General features: G+C 42.5%; 1 protein-coding gene across 1 annotated transcript in view; it reads right to left on the bottom strand.

Moving 5' to 3' along the window:
• The window catches only part of LOC119735612 (phospholipid transfer protein C2CD2L-like), a 76,325-nt gene that overhangs the window by 17,413 nt on the left and 36,450 nt on the right, over nucleotides 1-22,462 (bottom strand). Inside the window, exons 10-15 of the mRNA XM_038209382.1 lie at nucleotides 20,086-20,213; nucleotides 13,336-13,386; nucleotides 10,808-10,858; nucleotides 7,932-7,973; nucleotides 4,403-4,592; nucleotides 3,674-3,814 (exon numbers count right to left, since the gene is read on the bottom strand). Of these exons, the coding sequence (XP_038065310.1) occupies nucleotides 3,674-3,814; nucleotides 4,403-4,592; nucleotides 7,932-7,973; nucleotides 10,808-10,858; nucleotides 13,336-13,386; nucleotides 20,086-20,213 (603 nt within the window). The remainder of the gene's footprint in view (nucleotides 1-3,673; nucleotides 3,815-4,402; nucleotides 4,593-7,931; nucleotides 7,974-10,807; nucleotides 10,859-13,335; nucleotides 13,387-20,085; nucleotides 20,214-22,462) is intronic.

Raw genomic sequence — 22,462 nt, 5'->3', positions numbered from 1 at the left:
GGTTGAGTTCGGTTAGGGTTAAAGATGTGCGCACCTGCATGCACTCGCGTGTGATGCTCGCAGCATGCAGTACGGCATATGTTATTACTCAAATGCGCAGTGGGCGGTGCTTAATGGATCGGTGTCAATGGGCTCCGTGCACAAGTACCCCCTCAACGGTAAGAAGGGAGAGTTGGGGAGACCACTGGGAGGGACATTCGAACGAAGTGGCATTGCTGACGAAGCCCGAAGCTCAAAGAAGCTATGGCTTTGTACACATTCAAAATAAAATTAGTCGTGCGTACTTAGCGCCATACGCGCGCGAACCAGAACACGTGGTGTGTCCCATCCACGAGGCTCTCGATGGTGGTAAATAAGCGCCCTCTCTTGTTCGCCCACGGAGCCCATAGTGTCTGCTACAGCGGCAGCCATGTTGTGCATGCCTAATGATGACATTGATCATTTGAGCAATATGACCTGAATGTTTATGTATGCAACATCTACCATAAGAGCAGCATGTGTAAACCCTGTGCAACAAAAGAGCCCTCGCTTGCTCATTGTGAAACGGTCAAATAGCGCACACGATGGATGTTTGACTCATTTGGCGACAGCCATTTTCTGAGGTGGCACCAAGCTTTGCATGAGTCGTGCTCAGGTTGTACGCACGCACTTCAGGCTCCTTTGAGCAATAGGGTTACCAAAATGCATGCGCGTGCTTCGTCTTTAAAGATATAGTCCATCATATGTAATTTGTGCATTTTGTTCGTTTGAAGCAACAAAAGTGTTCAAAATCTAATGGAGGATACTGAACAACTAACCTCATGAAGTTTCAGCTTAGCTTCAGCTGTATATTCCGAGAAAAACAGCATTCTAGGATCTCAATTTCAAATCAAAAGTTACTGAATCATGTTTTGAATTGTTTTGAATTGCAGCTATACGCGACATCGCGCACTGATCCGACGAATTATAGCAACCGCGCGCGCGTGTGCGTCGTGCCAATGCTTGCGCGCGCTTCGCCGAACGAACTACTAATTTAAATTTTCCTACGGTGCGTCTTAAGACCCACCGTTGGAAATGCCTTCTTTCATTGATTACTTCAAAATGACAGCTTCCCAGAAAGAATAATTTCACAGGGAGTTTAGTTCCCTTACTATCTTTCAACCAAGTTAGTTTTTCAACAATAATTACGCCAGTTACTTTTCGGATGGCTGCAAATGATGGACTATAGCTTTAAGAATGCATGCGGTGTGCACCCGGACGTGGTTCCACTTCAAAATGGCTGCTTTTTTTGTTCGCTGAATTAGTCTATAGTTAAATTTTTGTCTTTCCAAGCACTCAGCTTTTATGTGCAGTTAACGATTGCATGTGTTTAGTAATGTCACATGGAAAAGCTGACCAATAGGATCGAGGCAAGCAGAAAGAAAAGGGAGAGGTATAGCCCTGAGCATGCTCACAGACCTTCGACCTTAATCGTGATCTTGGGCTGGACTACAAGGGAAAGAGGAAGAAAACAAAGAAACAAACAAAACCACACAAACCAGATTAGTACCACCGACACAGTGCTAAACTCAGGCAAACTAAGGTCACTTGAGGTCAGTTGAGGTCAACCAGGCTCAGCTGAATTCGGGCAATTCACAATGCAGTGCACCACCAAGAGTTTGCCACGAAGAGTTCATTTTTCCCAGTGCATTGTGGGAGATGGTCGACAAATTCGCAGCACGGGACATTTGAAATTGTTCGTTTTTCCAGTTAGTAGTTTCTTATTAAAGCGTATGATTCGAGTATCTGTTTGCCCTTTTCTTTTCTTTTTATCAATATGGTGTTTTTTGTAAGGTGGCAGAACGCTATGCCCCAGTCTATAACATATAAGCTCAAGTTGTCTACTGACACTCATTCAAATGGCCATGTTTTGTCGACCGTAAACTTGAAAAATGGACTCTCCATGGCAAACTCTTGGTGGCGCACTGCATTGTGAATCGCCCGAATTAGCCAAATAATTTGTGGCCAGGTGACATCAAAAGGTCAGATCAGGTCAATTTAGGTCCACCTAAGGGCCGATGAGGTTAGCTGAGTTAGACGACAACAGTGAAAAAAAGGAGAGAAAAACAACTCTCGGATGTGTCAACGTTCAGAAGCATCCACAGCAAAGTCAATACAGGTTTGCGTAACATTCAGCTAAATATCTGGGTGTGTACTCTATGTCACATGATCGCCAACAAGTGCACACAAAGTCAACATTGCCAATATTTTTGCCACTGAGGGATACTTGTACATGGAGCCAATAGACTGATCTTTTCTCAATTGACTGCAATGCTCATGCACACACCACTTTATGGGTGATTTTTTTTTTTGTGCGTGGAAATATCCGTGGTTTCTCTGGCTTGTCATTATGCAACAAAATTGCCAACAAATGTCCGAAATGCGTTCACTTGCGTATGAGGCGTGTGGTTGAAACATGCAGTATGGCATTGGGGAGGTATACATGTTACTATGGGCTCCGTGCGCCAACAAAAGAGGGCCCATTTTTACCGCTTTTGAGAGCTCCATGGACGGGACACACAGCATGCGCGTACTGTACTGTACTGGTTTGCGCGCAAAGTACGCGAGACTTCCTGAATGTGCAAAGGCTATCACCACTGCATCTTCGCGTGAGCGTCAGGCGTAGTCGGTGCACGAACACATTCAAATTCAACTTACGATGGTCTCCAAGACTAATCCCCGCCTCTAATAACTTTGGATATATTCGAAATATGCAGAGAATGAATCGGGAACCAGTCTAGTCACCCCCAACTCTCCTTTTCTGGCCGTTGATGGGGTACTTGTGCACGGAGCCCATAGCCATGAAAGAGCAGCCACTGGCCATGACAGCATACTGTTCAACACATTGGTCACGAGGTTGAACTCAAGTATTGCTTCAGACTAGAATCCCAGACACCATATTCAAGAACAAACATTGAGTTGCAGTATTGAAAAGGCACCCGACTATTCCACACCAATATCCCAGATATTTGGATATGCAAAGGATCCATTACCACGTCAAGACAGCAGCCTGTGGTAGTACAGTGGAACGCCGCTATAACGAACATCGTTGGATCCACAGAAAGCGTTCGTAATAACGATCGTTCAGTATAGCGATTTTGAACCGCCGGTACCTTACCAATAGTGAACTGGCATTTCTCATGAGTGGTTTTCCCTTCTATTCCTTGCGGAAATAATAGCCATCTATCGCTCTTCCACATTCAAACATGATGTAACTATGGGTCGCTTGATGTTCGGGAATTAAAAGTGGCCCAAATAGTACATGTACAACCGGTAGATTTTTTGTTAATCTGTTGACTTTTTTCAACAACAATGTTCGGTACGTTTTGTACATTAAAACCAGGAGCCAAGGATGATGTTCGGTATAGCCGAATGTTCAGTATAGCGGTGTTCGGTATAGCGGTGTTCCACTGTACAATGTTCAACGCCACAGACTGTCTCATGGATGCCATCATCTTTGTTATCACTTGGTAATTATTGAGAGTATTTCATTACGTCCCATCATGCCATTGTATCCACTGCATGATGGGACCTTTTTTTTCTTCTTGATGAAATGCCCCCAAAGATTAGCACGTGATCACAAAGATGGCGGATGGGATGAGGCTACAATAGAGGGTCATTGGAGGTCATTGACCTTTTAACCTTTGACCTGTACCTGGGTCAGTCATGGTAGAGCTGTTGCTGTGTCGCTGCTCAGCTGGTACCTCCATCGTGTCGGCCGGCGGCGCGTCGGTGAAAGTAGCCAGTTGTGGCTCGGGGAGGATCGAGGACGTCGTCAATACCCTGGTCGGCATTTCTGGGAGAATCAACAGAATAAACAAATTAGATGGTTAGAATTTTGAGGAAAGACAAAATCATCAGAATTAACCTTGAAATAGTGAGGGGGCCGAGACTGCATTTTGGATTCTGTTCTCCTGGTGCACCCCGTAAATTCTTTGTTCCTGTATGGGCTCAGTGTTCCAACAAGAGAGGGCACTCTTGAGAGCCCTGTGGTCAGGACACACCGGGTTCACGTGCGTACAGCACAAAGTACACATAACTTATTTTGGGGGGTGGGTGGGTGGTTTGGGGTTGGGTGAGGCTGGAAGTCCCCGCCCCATTCCTGTAAGATTACCCCAAACCCCAGCTCTTTTAGGGCTAGAAAATACACTTTTTAATGTTGTCTTTGGTGTTTTGTACTTCTGACTTCCATTGACTAGATCCTGGAGGTATTCCCAAAGTGAAACGGTCGATCTTTCAACTGAAGTCGCTCCTTACTGTTCAAAAAGTCTTGATGAACTTAAATAAAATCTTTGGAGTAACTTGGAATAAGCAGTGGAACTCTGGAGTGACAGACAGTAAGTGATTTGATATAAATTTGAAGGCTTGTATCATTTTCTCTCACCGTTGCTGGGTCCGCGTCGGTCGCCCAATTGCTTGGGTCTCGCCGTGGTGGTAGTCACCGTGGTGATGATGGTGCCGTCCGGGGCCACGGTGCGCTGAGTCTCCACGCGCTTAGTCGGCGAGACCGGGTGACGGGGCTTGAAGCCGGTGGAGTCCATCCAGACCTGGTCGGCTGGCTCCATGAAGAGGAACTATGACAGGGGAACAGAGAAAGAGAGTCCAGGGTGAAATCTGGATCAGGCTTGGGCAGCTCTCACCTGTCTTAGGGTGCGCTCCACTCAAGCTAACACAGACTTGGGTCAAGACGTTGTATATTGGTGAAGCAATCACCCACTGGAAGAGGGCATTATCAAAACGAACCGCTATCACCCCATAAACTTGCATCACAACAACGTCTTGAGAATCGCGCACACATCTGTTTTGCCTAATGTATGTAGCGTGCATTCAACACATTGTTTCAGCTTCGAACCAAACTCTGAAATGTTAGCCAGTAGCACACAAGATGCCACCAGACTTTTGTGCAACATTGTGGTAGCTCTTTTCTCACAGGTAGTACACATCATGCTACCAAAAATGGACCATATTTGCCTGCAGCAGTAGAGCATGTGCATCAATTTGCCCCAATTTGCAGGGGGAGATTTTACAAGATTTGACGTCGTTTCTCAGACCCGAGAAATTATGTGCTTACCTCACGCAGGCACGTTAGTTTTACAAGCTCAGTGAAGCTGCTGCAGCAGTAGAAGGCGCTATCAATGCAATGTATCAAATCTGATCTTGGGAACTTTGGCACTCAGACCCGAGGACCTTCCAGGCTTACCGGTACCTGACGCACGCACATTTGCTCTACAAGCTAGTCAAGCTGCTGGCGAGGCAGAAGGCGATGTCGATGATATGAATCAAATCTAATCTTGGGAATTTTGGCACCCGCACCTGAGAAATTCCAGGCATACCTCACATGCACATAAGCTTGCATATAGTGCGCATAATAAGGTACATGTATGCTTTGAATTGCTCTGCTCTGAGTGCAGTTTTGCCATGAGTGGATAGCATGACAAGGCAGAACGCAAGCCAAGGCAGCCAGTTTGCCAAAAACAACTAGCCAATCATGCCCAATGAATGGGAGGTTTGCGGTAACACCATGTGAATGACACCTCTTAGTGAGTTGTATGGTTCTGAGAAGAACCAGTTGGTTTAGCTCGACGTTTAGAACAGCATGCTCTGTTTGTCATCAGGAGATGAATTGTGCCCAATTGCATGAAAGCGACACCTCTTAAACAAAACTTGCTTAGCCTGTATACGTGCTAAGCAAGAGAACCAGCCACAAGCAGTTAACATTACATGGAGTGTTTGGTTGGTAACCTGCTCTTGCTAAGCAAAATGTTTTCGCACATAGCAGTTTTGTGTCTTGTAAGCATTGCCCATTCTAGTGGGGCAGATAGGAGAAATCTATCTATTAATAACCAAGTATTTTTCTCATGACATACTCTGACTGTGTGCCAACTTGCATGTTTGTATCGTAAAAGGCGCAATCCCATCACCTATGTGCAGTACTATTTTATCTTGGGAGAATTGCTTTTTCCCATAAGAACACAAACAATTCCAAATCTAGAAACATTCCTAAAAGTAGAAGAAAAGTTTCACGTTTTGAGACATTCCATTACTCATGCCACCCTTTTTACATGCTTTAAAGTAAAAGTCGAATACGCATAAAAATTATATACATTTACAAGTGTCAATGTTTAATGAGTACTGCCACCAAAGGTTAAACTCTTAAAAAGTTGCATTCATTTAATAGCCAGGTAAAAAAGTTACATCAATTTCTGTACAGAGTTCATGCAATGCAGAAATATAAATTTAATGTATATGATACCTATCATGCCTATAGTTATGTGCTTGAATGGACTCAATGCACGAAGACTAGAAGGCATTATTTTCTGGTTTGTGTATGTACATGTACATGTATTGTGCAAAGTACTGGTACATTTATACACACAACTTTTTTTTTTTTCCAGGTGAAAAATTTCAGTTGAAACCAGTTCAACTGGTTTAGTACACGTACATTGTACCAGTTAAGCTAGAAATTGTTGATCGGTTTTGAAATGGTTCAACTGGTTTTGAACTAGTTAAACCTGTTCAAAACCAGATAAACCAGTTACCAGTTCAAAACCAGACACTAAGTTCCAGTTGAAATTTTCACCTGGGTTAGTATCACGAAAATTGTTCATGGCGTTCTATCCAGATCTACAAAAACTCATAGGGAGGGCTGTAGTCTATCATAGGGGACATTCTACAGAGATGCAGAATTCTTCCCACGACCGGTAAACGAGGATTGCATACATGTGTCAATCAGTTCATGGCATTCCGCAATCTGTAAGTGGTGTAGCATTCCTGATCACAGACCTATACAAGACCTACATTAAACACAGAACACTGAACAAGCAAAGGGTCTAAAATTCCGCTATGGCTCCAAAATGCACATTCGCCTTGCTTTCCGTTGCACAAACAAAATCCCTGATTACCATAGAGCATGCTTAATGGATTAATGTTTCCATGGGAAACAGGAGCAAGGGGAAGGGGTCTGGACTCCGTGCACAAACAACTTTTCATCAGCAGTGCGTATAACACTGTCTATGTATGGGTGCGTTCGATTAGCTAACCCGGGTCGTCTCGAGTTAGCCCCGCACCGGCTCTGACGTCATACTCGGGACAGAAATGCTTTGGTGATTAGGCAACTGTGCATTAAGGTCCATACGTTCTTCTGCCAGGAACACGACAATTTGAAGTCCAAATATAATTGTTTACTGATCTCATTGCCACTTATGAGGCTATTATTCCAGTTCAACGTTGTTACTTTTGGATGTTGACAGAAAAGCAGATCTCAAAGTCAGACTCGGTCTAAAAGGGGTTTTTCACAAGGGGCCGTATCATAAGTCCGACGCCTCATAGGTCCGACGCCTCATAAGTCCTAAATTTCGGACTTATGAGGCGTCGGACTTATGAGGCATAAAATTTATTTATTCCGCCTCATAGGTCCGACGCCTCATAAGTCCGACGCCTCATAAGTCCGACAACGGAAAAACGAGGCGTTTAATTTGTCGGACTTACGAGGCGTCGGAGCTATGAGGCGTCGGATCTATGAGGCGTCGGACTTATGAGGCGTCGGACCTATGAGGCGTCGGACTTATGGGCCTTTATTTGGTTAGGGGATGCAATTTTGTCGGACTTATGAGGCGTCGGACCTATGAGGCATCGGACTTATGAGCGGACCCCTTTCACAATATGGCTGTGGTTGTCATGAATGGGACTAGCCCCTTGGGTGCACAAAATTTAGACTGTGACCAAGACTACCTCTGCCCGGTACGCACGCACTGATACCAGAAGGAACAGGGAAGGTGCACCAGCTAAAAGATTACCGCTAAATAGCGCCCTCTTTAGTTCATGCATGGAGTCCATTGGGAATGAGGTAATTAGGGGAAAGAGAAGGGGGTGTGGGTTCAGCAGGGAGAGGGGTAGTTGTGGGAGATTCTCACCCCTTCATTTGCCTCCCAGCCTTGATCTCCGGGGAAAAGGAACTACAGGGAAGGACAAATTATTACAAAATTATTTTAAAAAAATCAAAATAAACATTTTGAAGTTGCTCTCCCTACACTATTTTTTCAGTTTCACCATAAAAAAAAAAATATTTTCTACAATTTCTATTTTTCAAGCAATCGAAAAGTTTTTCACTTTTCAGTGAAAAGATGAACAAAAAATGAGTCCAATATTAATTATGCAATAATTTATTTTCAAATATTGAATTATCTGTGGGCCAGCAAAAGTTTTGGTGGTTCATTTTGTGCAAAACTGCACAAAAGAGTACCAATATGAATTTTGTTCCAGTTGGTTGCAGCCGCCAAAAATAGATGAATTATTTTAACCCACAGATTTCAAATTGTTAAGAAAAAAAAATGAATTTGTTCAAAAACACGAGGAGACTAACTATTAACTGAATACTTCAAAGTACACCAAGAAATGTCATGGGCAAGTAATAAACTACTTGATCAATTATTTAAGCACAATACGATCTTAAAGTTGCATCAACCGTGCTCTTTAGCAAATTTGTTTGTTTCTGTTTAACAAGAATTTACAACGTGTATTTTTGATTGAAACCCCAAAATTACTCTTTTTATGTTTTGGGCGTCCGAAACCCTCTGAAAAAAAGAAAAACACATTTATATCATATTCAGATTCACCTCTACGAGCAGACTGGTTCCCGGTCCGTATATTATCGATACTGATTGTGGCATGGGAACCAGCCTATCCAGCGACGACAGAATTAATGTCAGGCCTTAAGTAATTTGAAAGTTGTGAAGTAACAATTCATTTACGAACTACAGTTTTTCTGTCGTCGTCTCATTCAAAAGTGAATAACTTTTGTGTTAATAGAAAAATAGCAATTAAAAAAAGGAGCGCGGAGAATGCATCTTTAAACCTTTACAAGGGGAGTCAGGTTGCCGTAGCGGTACTTTCCTCGCCTTCCACCGCTGTGATCCGGGTTCGAATCCCCGCTGTGACCCGGGTTCAAATCCCGCCCGGGCCAAATATGTGGATTGGATTGTCTTCTCTCTACAGGTTTCTTCAGGCTTTCGAGCCTCAGTACTTAGGGTACTTTTGAGGAATCCTTGGTTTCATTAACAGAAAGAAATAAAATTAAAATAAAAAAAAACATTGGAAATACAAATCATTTTCACAACAAAAAGAACATTGGCCTTATTTTTCCCTGTTGTCAGAACCAATAAATGAGTTACATCTATAATGACATTGACATGTTTGCATTGCAACTACTCCTTGCAACGATGGTACCTCAACTTCTCACCATGCTCAATTATGGCTGTTGGTGTGTCAAACTCAAGTTACCAGTCTTATTTATGGCAGACCGGCAAAAAGCAAGTGTGTACACACACTTACAAACTAGTGGTTCTATCATGAATAAAAATGTACATGCAAATTATGCTAATTATGCTAATAAAATGCAAATTTTTATGTTTATAATGTGTCGTATACTGGTTTGTACAAAAACTGTGTATAGTCACAAAAAGTGCTGCTGTGGTCAATGGCAGTCATGCTATCACTGCAAATGCTGATTTTTTTTCAACCAACCTTTTTGGGCCACAAACAAACAATTTGGCCACAAGCCCAATTTTGGCCAGTGTTCATTTTTTGGATACCAACTCATTGTTACATGTAGGTGCAAGTCCATTTTGGCCATTGGCTCTCTTGTTACTAACCAATTTGGCCATCAGCCCAATTTGTTTTGGCCATCAGCCCTTTTTTTGGCCATCAGCCCTTTTTTTTGGCCATCAGCCCTTTTTCGGCCATCAGCCCATTTTTTGGCCATCAGCCCTCTTTTTTGGCCATCAGCCCATTTTTTTTGGCCATCAGCCCATTTTTTGGCCATCAGCCCATTTTTTTTGGCCATCAGCCCATTTCTGGCTGTCAGCCCATTTTTGGCGGACTACTCTTTTTTGGACATAAGACAATTACTGACCATCAACCCACTTTTTGGCCATCAGCCCACTTTTTGGCCAACAGCCCACTTTTTGGCCATCAGTCCACTTTTTGGCAAACAGCCCATTGTTGGACATTTCAGCCCATATTTGGCTGACAAGCCCAAACTTTAAGTCCAGATTTTTTTTGGCCACACATCTGTGGCCATCTTCCTAATACAAATGTAAATGTACATGTACATGAAGTAAATGACATCTGTACATATTTTAAGTGACTTGCACTGTTTTTTTATGCCTTGCACTGTTTTTTTTATGCCTTACACTGTTTTTTTATGCCATGAGAGGATGTCAGTTCTGAGTATGTATGAAGCTTGATCTTCTTTTGGGTCAGCGAGTATGAAGGCTTGCCAATCATAGGCAACTGCAGAATTGTGAAGAAGGTTTGCAGACAATCTGCAGAAGCTTGCCCTAATTCAGTTGCCCTTTACTTCTTTAAACGCTAACATCTTCAGAACCTGGACTGCTTTTTGCAAACGCTGTATTCTGGGAGGAGAGCAGATGGGTTGAGTTGGGCTGAGGTGGGTTGAGATGTGTTGGGGTGCATTGTGTTGTGATGTCTGGGTTGGGTTGCGTCAGGTTAAGGTGGGTTGGGTTGGGTTTAGTTTGTTTCTGCATTCAATAGGGGACGTTGAGCAATGGAGGACAATAGGGTCCCCAATTCCCGAAGGGTCCCCAATTTGGCGATGTGTACAAAACATGTGGGCGGTCTTCCCTAAAAGTTATAGTACAAACAAAAGAGGGACAATAGGGGGTCCCCGATTGCAGGCAATGGGTTGGGGATGGGTTGGGATTAGGATGGGAGCATATATGCATTCTTGCATTCACTGTTTGCATCAAAAGTTGAGGGTTTGTTTCCTCACCCGTTCCTTAGCAGAGGGTTCTGGCGAGAACTCTTGAGGACAATACACAAACTGGACAAAACCAAAACCAAAAAAAAAGGGGGGGGGTGGGGTGACAAAAGAAACAAAAACACATTCGTCACGATATCTAAATTTGGCACATGTTGGATATAACAATAAATCAAGAGTGGAAAATACAAAATTACGAATCTTTTGAAACATTAAAACGATCCTTTAATAACCCTAAAACAGGCAAGGTTTGTACATGTAATTTACACTCATACCTTTTTTCACTGCTATGCACTTCGATTTCTCTTGCTCAAAATTTTTCGATTTTTATAACATTTGGACAAACTGTTTTTAAGCAAACTGTCAATTTTTTTTTAGTCTGTTCATGTAACTGGACACAACTTTGCAGATGTACAATGTATATGAACTAAGCTGGGATTTCCCGACAACGAAATTTGAATGAAATCTGTCGCAGCGAATATAGATGAACAGGAAATACCTGGATTTGTGAAAACTGATTTATGAAATGACTCATGAAAATTGTTCAATTGAAACCTCTCGGTATCGACTCAGCTGGAAAAAAAAAATCGTGCAAAGAACCCAGAACACCAAAACAGGCAAAAGCACTTCCCCAAAGCTGTAATAAGTCTACGGCAAGACAATCACAAGTCAAACCCCAAGTACAGTTACAGGTAAAAGTTTAACCCTAACCGCCCTGAATCCTTCAAACTCCTCTTTGCCAAAGTGGAGGAATTTGGAGGATTCAGGTTACATGGCAAAAGTGCGTTACTGATTTCGTAGGATGCACTTTGTCAAGGCCTTGGGCCGGACCTGGTGTTGTTTTTGCTCGGCCATGCATCAGGCCTGGATTATGCTTGAAATCCTCCGTACCGGTACTCCAGGATGTCACTGGCCAAGCCTCAACATATTGACAGTCACTGCCGCAGGATTTTGCAGGATTCAGGCAGTGGTCACCCCTCCATGGACCATATTCAAGAAATATTGGAGGATTTTGCAGGATTGAGGCTATATGCTATTTTTCAATGAGGCCAATTGGAGGATTGTGCAGGATTGAGGCTACATCCTAGCAAAAAGGCCTAAGGAGTTAGGGTTAAGAAGCATGAACTATAAGGCAAAAAAAAAAAATAGTCGGTCTCTGGTCAGACTGAAGTTCCGGGATTAATGCGGCGACGCGGCTTCTTTTTTTTTTCAAGCTTGTATTGTACAGACAAGGTGGGTACTATTTTGCCTTTTTGTGTCCTCATTATACATTGGTGTCCTCCATAATTTGCCTTGGTGCCCTTTATCATTTGCCTTGGTGCAATTTCCCCATTCCCTGGTGCTCCTTGGTACAAAAATTTGAGGAGGCGCGGCAATAGAGGGCGCTGTTGTAGCTTCCGTGTTAATTTGAAAAAAAAAAAAAGGTTGATGCGCATGATTAAAATTGACGCGCGCGCTGACCAGAGACCGAGTATTTTTTTTTTTTTTGGCCTAACAAAGGAATACCTTTGTCACAGATCACTTGAATAGCTTGTGACTTGACTTGAGACTGCAGGACTTGTGATTGACTTGTAATTGACTTCTGAAGACTTCTTTCTAATTCTTTTTGCCCCTCTCTGTTTTTTTTTTTTTTTATAAATTATATCATACACTGAACAAAAACACTGACAGAATAGGGAGCAAAACTTCTACAACCTGTAACCCACCACCAAATCACTGCCGAGGCCCACTATCTTTCTTCTTCAAATCCGAAAAGAAATCATGGAAAAATTTTTTAAAAATTGGCAACACCTCGGTGAGTGGAACGCATCCCAGAAAATGAATAGAAAAGTATCTTCAAATTTTTGTATTTACCAGTACATGTAAGTCCGCCGTCTGTATTTGAATATTCAGCATGCCGCGACGATCTGGGCTGCTTTGCGCTGCTTTACTGGCCTCTTTGCTCTTTTCAGTTGGTGCGGCGCAGTGTGGCGCAAAAGTCCTGGGCACAGCTCATTACGATTGGATAGTGTACTGACAGATTTATTCTGAAAATTGGGACACTCTACCTGGAAGCCACACGGCCCACCCAGCACGCCGTTAAGATATAGGTGCTTGGTTTGCCCTGGCGCTAGCCGTGAAGCCTGTTGTTATTTATGCATTTTCCACCAGTGTCGCACTGCGCTGCATATTGGCACGTCGAGGGTGACCATAATGCAGCGCTGTGCAGTGCTGTGTGCGGCACAGTGCGGAAGCTCTCGGCATGCTTATGAAATTTTAGTGGACGGCGGCCCTAATCGTAAAGCAATACCCTAGGAAACTGACATATCTGAAACACTTTTGTTTTGGACAAAATACCTGAAACTGAACAATGACCGCGGTTATCCATATTTCAGACATTCTGTCCAAAACAAAAGCATTTCAGACATTTCTGGAGCGTGAATACTACATGCAATGTATGAATGAAGCTTGATTTTCGTTCTCTGTCTATCAATGGCTCAAATGCAACGTTATTGCAAGCAATGGAACTCAGCATTTTTTTGAGACTGGATTTTTCTCACCCTCTTCAACATTTCCGATTCGGTTTCCTCGGGCGACAGTGAGAACACAAACTAGGGGAAGTGACAGAAGTGCGTATAAAAGGTGTTATACTGGTAGTGTACAAGCATTACATTCACTGTGTGGACTTCCGAACAAAAGATGTCCACATAAAGCAGGTAGCAACGACGTTGTGTGGACTTGCCCACGTCCACACAGTGTTTGCCCCTCTCTGGAAAACAGGTTCAGAGGCATTTTTGGGTTAGGTTTATCCGTCGCAAAATAGAGAGAAATACTCAAGGGAATCATAGAAAAAAAGCAGAGTTGTAGTCGAGTACCGGTACTTTCCGAGTACCAGGTTTACTTCCAGATATTAAGATGGCTTTGGTATGGATAAAGCTGCATAATACAGACATTGGACAGTAAATTCCTACCAAAAGAATTAAAGACTTTGGACAAACAGAATCTTGTAAAAACTAAGCTTTTGAGACAAAAGCATTTGAAAAGTACTCGCCAAGTACTTTCCGAGTACTTTTCGAGTGCTTCCTTTCCAAAATTTGAATTGAAAATGTATTTTTGAGATATGTCTGAAGTCTCAGGTTTATTTGTTTCCAAACGTTAATAACATTAGCTATCTACTGTCAATGTTTCTCTCGCATTGTTTACAAGAAACAGCTCAATATTTAGTAGCAAACAAATTACTCGAACAGTACTCTGAAAGTACTCAACTACATCTCTGAAAAAAAGTTGTGTTTGGAAAGTTTTCACAGTGTGAGTAAAATATTTTTTTCCTCCGGTTTTCCTTAACTGTGTGAAAACAAAGGAATGTCCACATACCGGTAGGGTAGGTAAGGTGGGCCTGTGTGTACTCATAGTGCATTCCCACTAATGCATGCAGTGCGTACCAAGTGTGCTAAAATTCTGGTCAAGATTTTGAAACGAAAGTCCCTTGAAAAAGTCGGCTCTCATTAGTATAGGCCACACCGCACTATCTGTGGCTCCTGAACTGGATGATAATGCTTAGGGCTAATAATGAAGCAAACCAGTATCGGTACCAAGACCTATCGGTATCAATAATTTGATATTAAACTTAACCTGTAATATTATATTTCAATTTATTGTAAACACTGTACATCCAAGGACAGCATTGAAATAAATGTTACTACTACCACCGGTAGTGTCACGCCTCCCACACTCACGTGCCGGACAACCATAATCACACGCCTCACAATTGTTCTAAAAACACATTTTTGGGGTTGTTTTCGTGTTTGGGTTAAAGTTACAGCCCATCATGAGCAGCTATCCAAAAAGTAACTGACGTCTTATTATTGTTGAAAAGCATACTTGGTTTAATTAAAGAAAGTAATGGGACTAAGGGGCCATTCAGAATTTTCAATGTTTTAAAATTTCGATCTTTTTTCCAAATTGTGGGTGGGTGGGTCAAGCTAAATAATTGAAAATCGAAATTCACTTTCCATGGAAAAAGATAAAAAAAGAAAAGAAAGATAGATCTTTTGACTTGCCTGAACTACGCGCAAGCGTTCCGATATCGCGATGCGTGTTTCTTTTCCAGCTTCGTCCCCTGTATGTACTGTACATGTACATCATGTACGTGTAAACACCGGTACTAGACCCACCGTGGCATGAGAGGGAGGTGATTTTTCAGTAGACTTGGACGCCGGGTGTTTGTAGCGGTTAGGCCATGCAGAGGCAGCAGGGTACCAGGTGTACTAGATCAGCTCTATAACACGCCGCGGGCATCGATTACCAATTGCTATAAAAACTGGACTATTCAACCACTGGACTCCAAGTCTACGAGGACCGCAGCCTGTGATGTGATGTCTGCCCAAACCTGATGTTTTTCTTTCACTCGTACCCCCCGCCCTGCAAACAGCTACCTCACGTGACAGGCACAACCTCGTATGTCACATGTCATCCACCTCATCCAGAAAACGACAAAACCACGGTCATCTTTGTGGCTTCCAAAACTGCAACCTGTCATTCCCAACAGCATATCAGCTGGCAAGACACAAGAAAACTGAAGGTCACCAGTGCAAAAGAGGAAGACCGACAACTTCACGCCGTCACTGAACTAGACACACATGTACATGTACATGGTGTTCAAGTATATGTACATGCAAGTGCATGTACATGTACATGTTCAGTTTTTTATTAATCGAAATTAGGGGTGGGTGGGTGGGTCAAAATAATTTGGAAAAAAAGTCGAAATTTTAAAACACTGAAAATTCTGAATGGCCCCTAAACTCTCTGTGAAATTATTCTTTCTGGCAAGCTGTCATTTTGAAGAAATCAATAAAAGAAGACCATTTCCCACTGTGCGTCTAGACATGCTAGAGACGCATTCTTGGAAACTTCCGTTAGTATAGTTCGTTTTTAATTCTGCAAAGCGAGTATATTGAATTGGACATGTACACACATACTGAAAGTTGTATCCTTGTGGAGACATTTCTTTGTTCTCGTGTAGTAAAGTTTTCGAGTTTGAAAGTGAAGTTTCAAAATGCTCTTATTTTATAACCAGAATTAATTTCCTTGGCTGAAATTCGGACTTAAACTCCCTTTTCTAAAACTCTTCCATTTGCGACAGATCAACCAACCTGGGAAATTCCTAGTTTTTTAGTAAAATCCATATATCTATTTCGTGAAAACCTTGTGGAGACGTATTCATCTATAGAAATTGCCATGTAGAGACGTATACAATCTTTTGTTTCCTATTGTGTGCACGTCTCCAGAGGGCACGGTGTATCAGATCATGTACATGTATGTTAACTGAACATAGAACATCTCCATGAAATGGGACCCTGAATTCTGCAGACTAAGAATAAATTCTCACTACAACCCTCCCTCACCCCTCCCCAGAAAATGACATTACATATTTACTGGTACCCTGTACCTCCTCTGAGGGTATGCATTTCCAAGGCATCTGCTGCCCTCTACTGATCACACTTTACACCAGTGAACATTTAGCAGAGATACATGAGCCCCAAGGAGCCAGAGTTGTAAACAAGCCTTCACAAGTCGACACAAGTCCTCACAAGTCATCACAAGTCAATATCCATGACACGTCAAGCAACTATTCAAATGAACTTTGACAGAGGCATTCGATCCTTTGTAACATACACAAGTCACCAGCCAAAATCTCAGCCCATGTGTTCATGAACGTGCACATACATGTACATGAATGTACATGTGCATGTGACTCGTGATTGACTTTTGTCCTGACATGTGATTGACTTGTGATTAACATGTGATTGACTTGTGATTAACATGTGATTGACATGTGACTGACTTGTGACTAACTACATGTACATGTACATGTACATGTACATGGAAGTTACATGTAAGCACTGTGAAACATACTACCTGTATCTGTTTCTCATCATTCCTGCATGGAACCGCAAACTGCACCACTTGTCCGCGTCTCATCACCACTCATGTACGGTACATATAAATGAAAGTCCACTCCCACAAGACCTTTCTGTTCCCACAAATTGAACGAGATTTGGAGTGCAGGGATATCGAATCCAGACCCCCGAGTGTGCATGAAGCATGGATGTGTGTCATTCACTCATCACACCATGAGACTTGTCTGAGACTGCATCGGAATCGCATGGCTGTGGCTAGCTGCTATTAGTGGATTTAGCTGCTATCCATAGACACATGGAACTGCTAGCCGTAGTCGAGTAAGAAGAAGACCTAACCTTCACACAGCACGTACATGTACAGTGTACATATCCTACTGGCTTACGTGGTGGCATTTCTTACCCCCAGCGGAGATGACCTTTTGATGTCATTAAAACTATGTCTGTCATTTATCACATTGGTGTTGGCGATGACCGAGCATAGCACAGATACCGTACCTCGGAATTTAGCATGCGCAACTTTTCCGAAGGCGATCCCTGGATGCTTTCAAGTTTCATTAACCCAAACTTAATGCGAAGAATCCCCACTATCTATAGCATCAAATTCTGCGCTAGTGCTCAGTGTTCATCAGACGTGAGGACACGTCACTAGACAGTCTTGCTTTGTCTGTTGGCGGCGCCAATATCTACTGGCACGGCGTAGTGTTTCTTATCATATGCTGGGTTTGAGGTAGTCTGAGTATCACCCGTTATCCACGGAGCCAAGAGTCTCCGGTATAATGTCTGATATGTCTAGACATGCAGATATATGCAAGCCGCGTGCCAACCAATCGGAGTCGACGTTACTAAATCATGACGTCATTTCATTCCCAAATCAGGACTAAATGGTTTGATTGGTCATTTCAAATGCAGTTTTTGTAATGCAACAACAGCCGGGTGCGATATCACATAACATGATACAGAGCGCGAGACACAGTTTTTTTTCCATCCATTGTCTATGACGCGCAACGGGTGAATGACTGAAGACCCGATATAGAAAGCACCCTCGCTGATTGGTCAAAATCTAGAGATCAAGAGGCAGTTGTCTTGCCTAATTAATCAGCGAATCTGCTCGCATTACCATAGACCATTCGCCGTGGTCTATTAATTAGACTAGGTTTGAGGTGTCTAACATGAATATTCATATTCTCTTGATTCTTAACCAATCGGACTGCTCTGTCCACATCTGGTAGCAAGTCCCATGGGTTTGTGTACAAAGCCGGAAACAAGCTGTTCAAGTCTGTTATTGGAGTCAGAGTACACACATATTGGGTCGAGGACGTACAACCACGCATCCCTGTGAGTAAGTGCAATACCGCATGTTGCAAGTGATTTGCGGGGTGGCATGTGGTACCCGTCCATAATGTCGCGCAGATCCACCTCTCGGGCAAAACAAACAAATCGCATCGCGATCCAAACAAAACAAACAAACAAACAAACGGATCTCGGATCAGGATCTGTACGAAACAAACGGGCCCAGTTCTTTACATTTCTACTTTTCGGTTCAAATATTATGAATGTTGGAAATGTTTTACATCAGTGCCCGTCCGTGCATATTTCAATTATTGTGTCCCAAAACAAAGAAGGTTCAGACATTTTAGGATTTACGTGTATCCGCTCCGTTCACCAGTACCCCCTCACCGGCAAAGAAAGTACAGTTAGGGGTGACCGACCGACGCCATCTTGCCTGACTGCAATAATTTGCCGTGACGCACGGCCGTACCACCAGTGTGTGTGCATAGTACAAATCCCCTGGTGTACATGGGTCACATACAAGGAACGGTGCGCATCAACCAGCTAAATGTCCCGCCCATGGGACGTCGTTGCTAGGTAAAAGGGCGCCCTCTTTGTTCGCGCACGGAGCCCATAATAAAGACTGTGGCATGCTCTCAAGTTGAACTTGCACACTGTCAAAATGTTATCACTTTACATCCAGAGTCCATTAACCATAATCCACTGGTATTTTTTGATAAGAGCCTTTTATCCCCTATAATTCTCAACTGCTCCGGATATCAATTGAATATTCTTTCTACTTTCGACTTCCTAAGCTGTGCAAGCAGATATCGTTAAATTCTATTCTCCCTGAGATATTTGCGTGTTTCGTTGCAGCCCCCAACCCAACAACTACAGGGCTGGGACAACAGCTAATCCGGTGAGCACTGATCTACATTAACTTTTAATTTTCTATGCTCTATACACAGTGCTACGCAGCATTCCTACATTTTGTTCAACTACAGGGTATTGTTGGAAAGAATTGAAGAGCATCCCACTGTACAAGTGAACAGCCACACAAATTCTTGATAGGTCATTCAAAGACAAACAATGTACACATGTATGCGCATGTATCAATATCAATTAGTGATCCAACTAGAGTGAGTAGTCCCATGTGTGGTTTTCATTGTCTACACAATGTATCAAATTAACCAGGAGATTGTAACCATGCCTGCAATCGAGTGGAGTGTCATGGCCTAGCGGTTAAGAGCACCGGACTCATGCTCTGGTGTTTCAGAGGCAACAGTGACGTGGGTTCGAGCCCGCCGGCGGACACTTGTGCCCTTTAATAAGCAAGGTACTTAACCATTCTTGCTTCGTCCTTCAGATGGGACGTAAAGCCGTAGGTCCTGTGTGTTGTATAAGGCCTAACGCACGTAAAAGAACCCAGTAACGCTTATTTCGCTAAGAGAAGGGGTTCGCCCCCGTGTTTCTGGCAGGAAAGATGTGTATACATCATGTGCGAGTATACTCCAGTGGAGGTTTCTGCACAGTTTAGGAAGATGATGAGATGATGAATGTCTCTTTGCGAGCAACTTGAAGCAGGGGTCACGCACTATGCCTTCGTGCTAGTCACATGTGTAACGCCGTCACCAGCAATACTTTCAGATTTTTGAAACCCTAAACTCATCATCTGTTGTTCGAGTAGACTGGTTCGCGGTCCCCACATTGTGAGAGGTGGCAGAAACCAGTCTGCCCTGCAAGCACTGAAGTATGTCAGGCCGCAAATAATTACAAATTTGTCTCGTACTTAATCCATAACTAAGCATAGGCAGTTTTTTTTGTCGGTCGATGTGTCATTCAAAAGTGAATAACTTTTGCGTTGATAGAGAAAGAGTGATTTTACATGTAAAAACAAACCTATTATTTTTTTTTTGGGGGGGGGGTTTACACTTGAAAACACCATGGACATAATAGTGTCTTAATTTAAGCTAAATTACACATCTTACGACAGAAGGTGCATTTCACACGACTCATTTATAAAAAAAAGCATCTTCTTGGTTTCAGAGCTGCTGAGCAATCCCTGAATATTATTAACCCTGTCTGGAAATTAACCATGTCAACTATGTATGTTCTTCTCACCTCCACCGTGAGCGATCCCTTGATATTGTCGCTCTCGCTCAGTCGGCCCTGCAGGGGGATAATCTGCCTACTGCTCGGGTTGCGCTCCAGTGAGTCCAGACAAATCAACGCCTCGCCGAGAAACTCGTCTGGAAAGCAATCAAAAATTCATTAATTCCAAAGATGAACAAAGGAATTGACAGGAGTGGGGTTTGAACCAGCGAACTCCGGATTACTGAACCGACGCTCCACCAAATGAGCTATCCAATCCTACCGAAATGTTGGGGCCAGTTCCTCTTTTTGTCAGTATCTTTGTTCAAAAGGTGCTAGTGAGAAGCCATAAACCCATATGTGACCTGTTCTGTCAAAAGCAGACGCTTCTGGGCAGAGGTTGAAATTGAGATAGGGCCAAGAAACGCTGTGGGGGTGATATTTTTCCATTTTCTAATTTTTGCATATTTGTAATCCTGAGCATGTCTAAAATATACTATAAAAGTTTGAAACCCTAATTTGATCTCTAATTATAGTATTTTTGATGATTTGTTAAGGTATATCAGTTAAAGAAATGTCTGTTTTGTGACGTTCGTGTCCATTTTCTCTGTTTTCTACTTTTCGACCCAATGAACTTCAAAATAGCATAACTTTGCGCAGGAATGACCGGTTTCAAAAATTAAACCACCTATAAAAGGAAACAGATAATATTTGAACAATATGCAAAAATCTCATTTTTGACCATATGTCCAGAAAAGTCTGATCTTGACAGAACAGGTCACATATACATGTATGCCATGTAGAAACCCCCACTCTAGATCCGCTTCTGTATGTTTATACTTTAATTTCTGAACTGTAGAGCGTGTCTGAGGTGACATCACACCAACAGCGCCCTCATAAGTCAGGAACAGCATGTTGAAAAACAGTACAATTTCAAAACCATTAAACCGAACAATGGTGTCTTATTATTTTTACATGTACACGTAATTTGCAGGAATAATTTGCACGAAATATGTTTATTGGAAAAAATATCTTTAAAGTTGTGTTTCCCACGTTCTTCAATAAATTCGAGTTTATTCTGTTAATTAGTATTCAACTTGTAGGTTTTGTTCCAACCAAAAACCTTTTTTTTCCCCTTTTAATTTTTTTAAATTTTTTTTTGAGGGGCACACAAACAAATCTGCTTTTCGAGCAGACTGGTTCCCAGTCCATACACTATGGTTCCCAGTCCATACACTATCTAATACTGATAGTGGGGCAGGAACCAACCTACCCTGCGAGAACAGAATTATTGTCTAGCAGCAAATAATTCAATCTTGTAAATTAATCATTCAATATCTAAACATGGGCCAATTTTTGGATCGATGTCTCATTCAAAAGTGTATACTTTTGTATTGTTAAAAAAAAAACAATTTAGAATAGATTTTTATTTCCCAGGATTAAATGCAAAAATGGCACGGGGACTGCACCTTTAATTGCCCCTTTAAAGCTGATGTAATAAGATCATGCTGGTTTAAGAAACATAGACATGTGCCAGTCATCATTAGGCCCTGTCTGTTTGTGTACAAGTCCGCCAGAGACTTGCATTGTTGGCATATTTCTAGAATGATCCGTCGGCTGGCCGCGCGGCATAAGTCCCCAAAATAGACTCAACTTTGATTGACGGCATGCTGGGAAAGTTCAAAGGTCAAAAGGTCATGAGGGGCAATGTCTCATTGAATATGCGTTCTGTTGCGGTATTTGTCAATGCTGGCTTACCACATCAAAATTCAATTAAAGGTGAAATGGGCACCGTTTGCAAACATTCAAAAACAAAACTGCCAAAATGTTATTGGAATCCTACTTGACTGTATTAGTAAATAAAAGGATTACAAGCATCCTGTGAAATCATTGCTCCTCGTATGCTTTCATATTTCCAGAAAGGAGGACTTTTGTATTGGTACCAACAATGGTTGAGACCAAAGCATCACTGTGAAAAATATTTTTTTTCAAATACTACATCCATTAACAGGGCATGAGCCAGCTACTGACTTCGTGTGCACGCTCGGTACACTTAGAACATGCACATGTACATGTATGTATGTACATTTTTCCCACGACACAGCCGGAATTCAGGCATGCCCTGGGACTGCTGCGTTCTATACACAACAGATTCAGCGTGCTGCACTTTGATGGTTGAAAACAAACATCGTTTTTTCCCCGTGATTTTCCAATGCCAATGGACGCAAAACACGGAACAGCTCAGTGGAACGTTGTCTGTTATACCGGTACCTATATAAAGTACATGAACTAGCCCTTCAATCGGTCAATTTTATAAGCAAAACAAAATTCAAATTACAATGCGGCAGCAACAAACTAAGTAAAATGTGCCGCAAGCCAATGTGGCCCATCAGGCCAGCGTTTCTCT

The sequence above is a fragment of the Patiria miniata genome, unplaced genomic scaffold (assembly GCF_015706575.1).
Source record: "Patiria miniata isolate m_02_andy unplaced genomic scaffold, ASM1570657v1 HiC_scaffold_29, whole genome shotgun sequence".
Lineage (NCBI taxonomy): Eukaryota > Metazoa > Echinodermata > Asteroidea > Valvatida > Asterinidae > Patiria > Patiria miniata.
The sequence above is the reverse complement of the archived record's forward strand: the minus strand, read 5'-3'. Positions and strand labels throughout refer to the sequence as shown.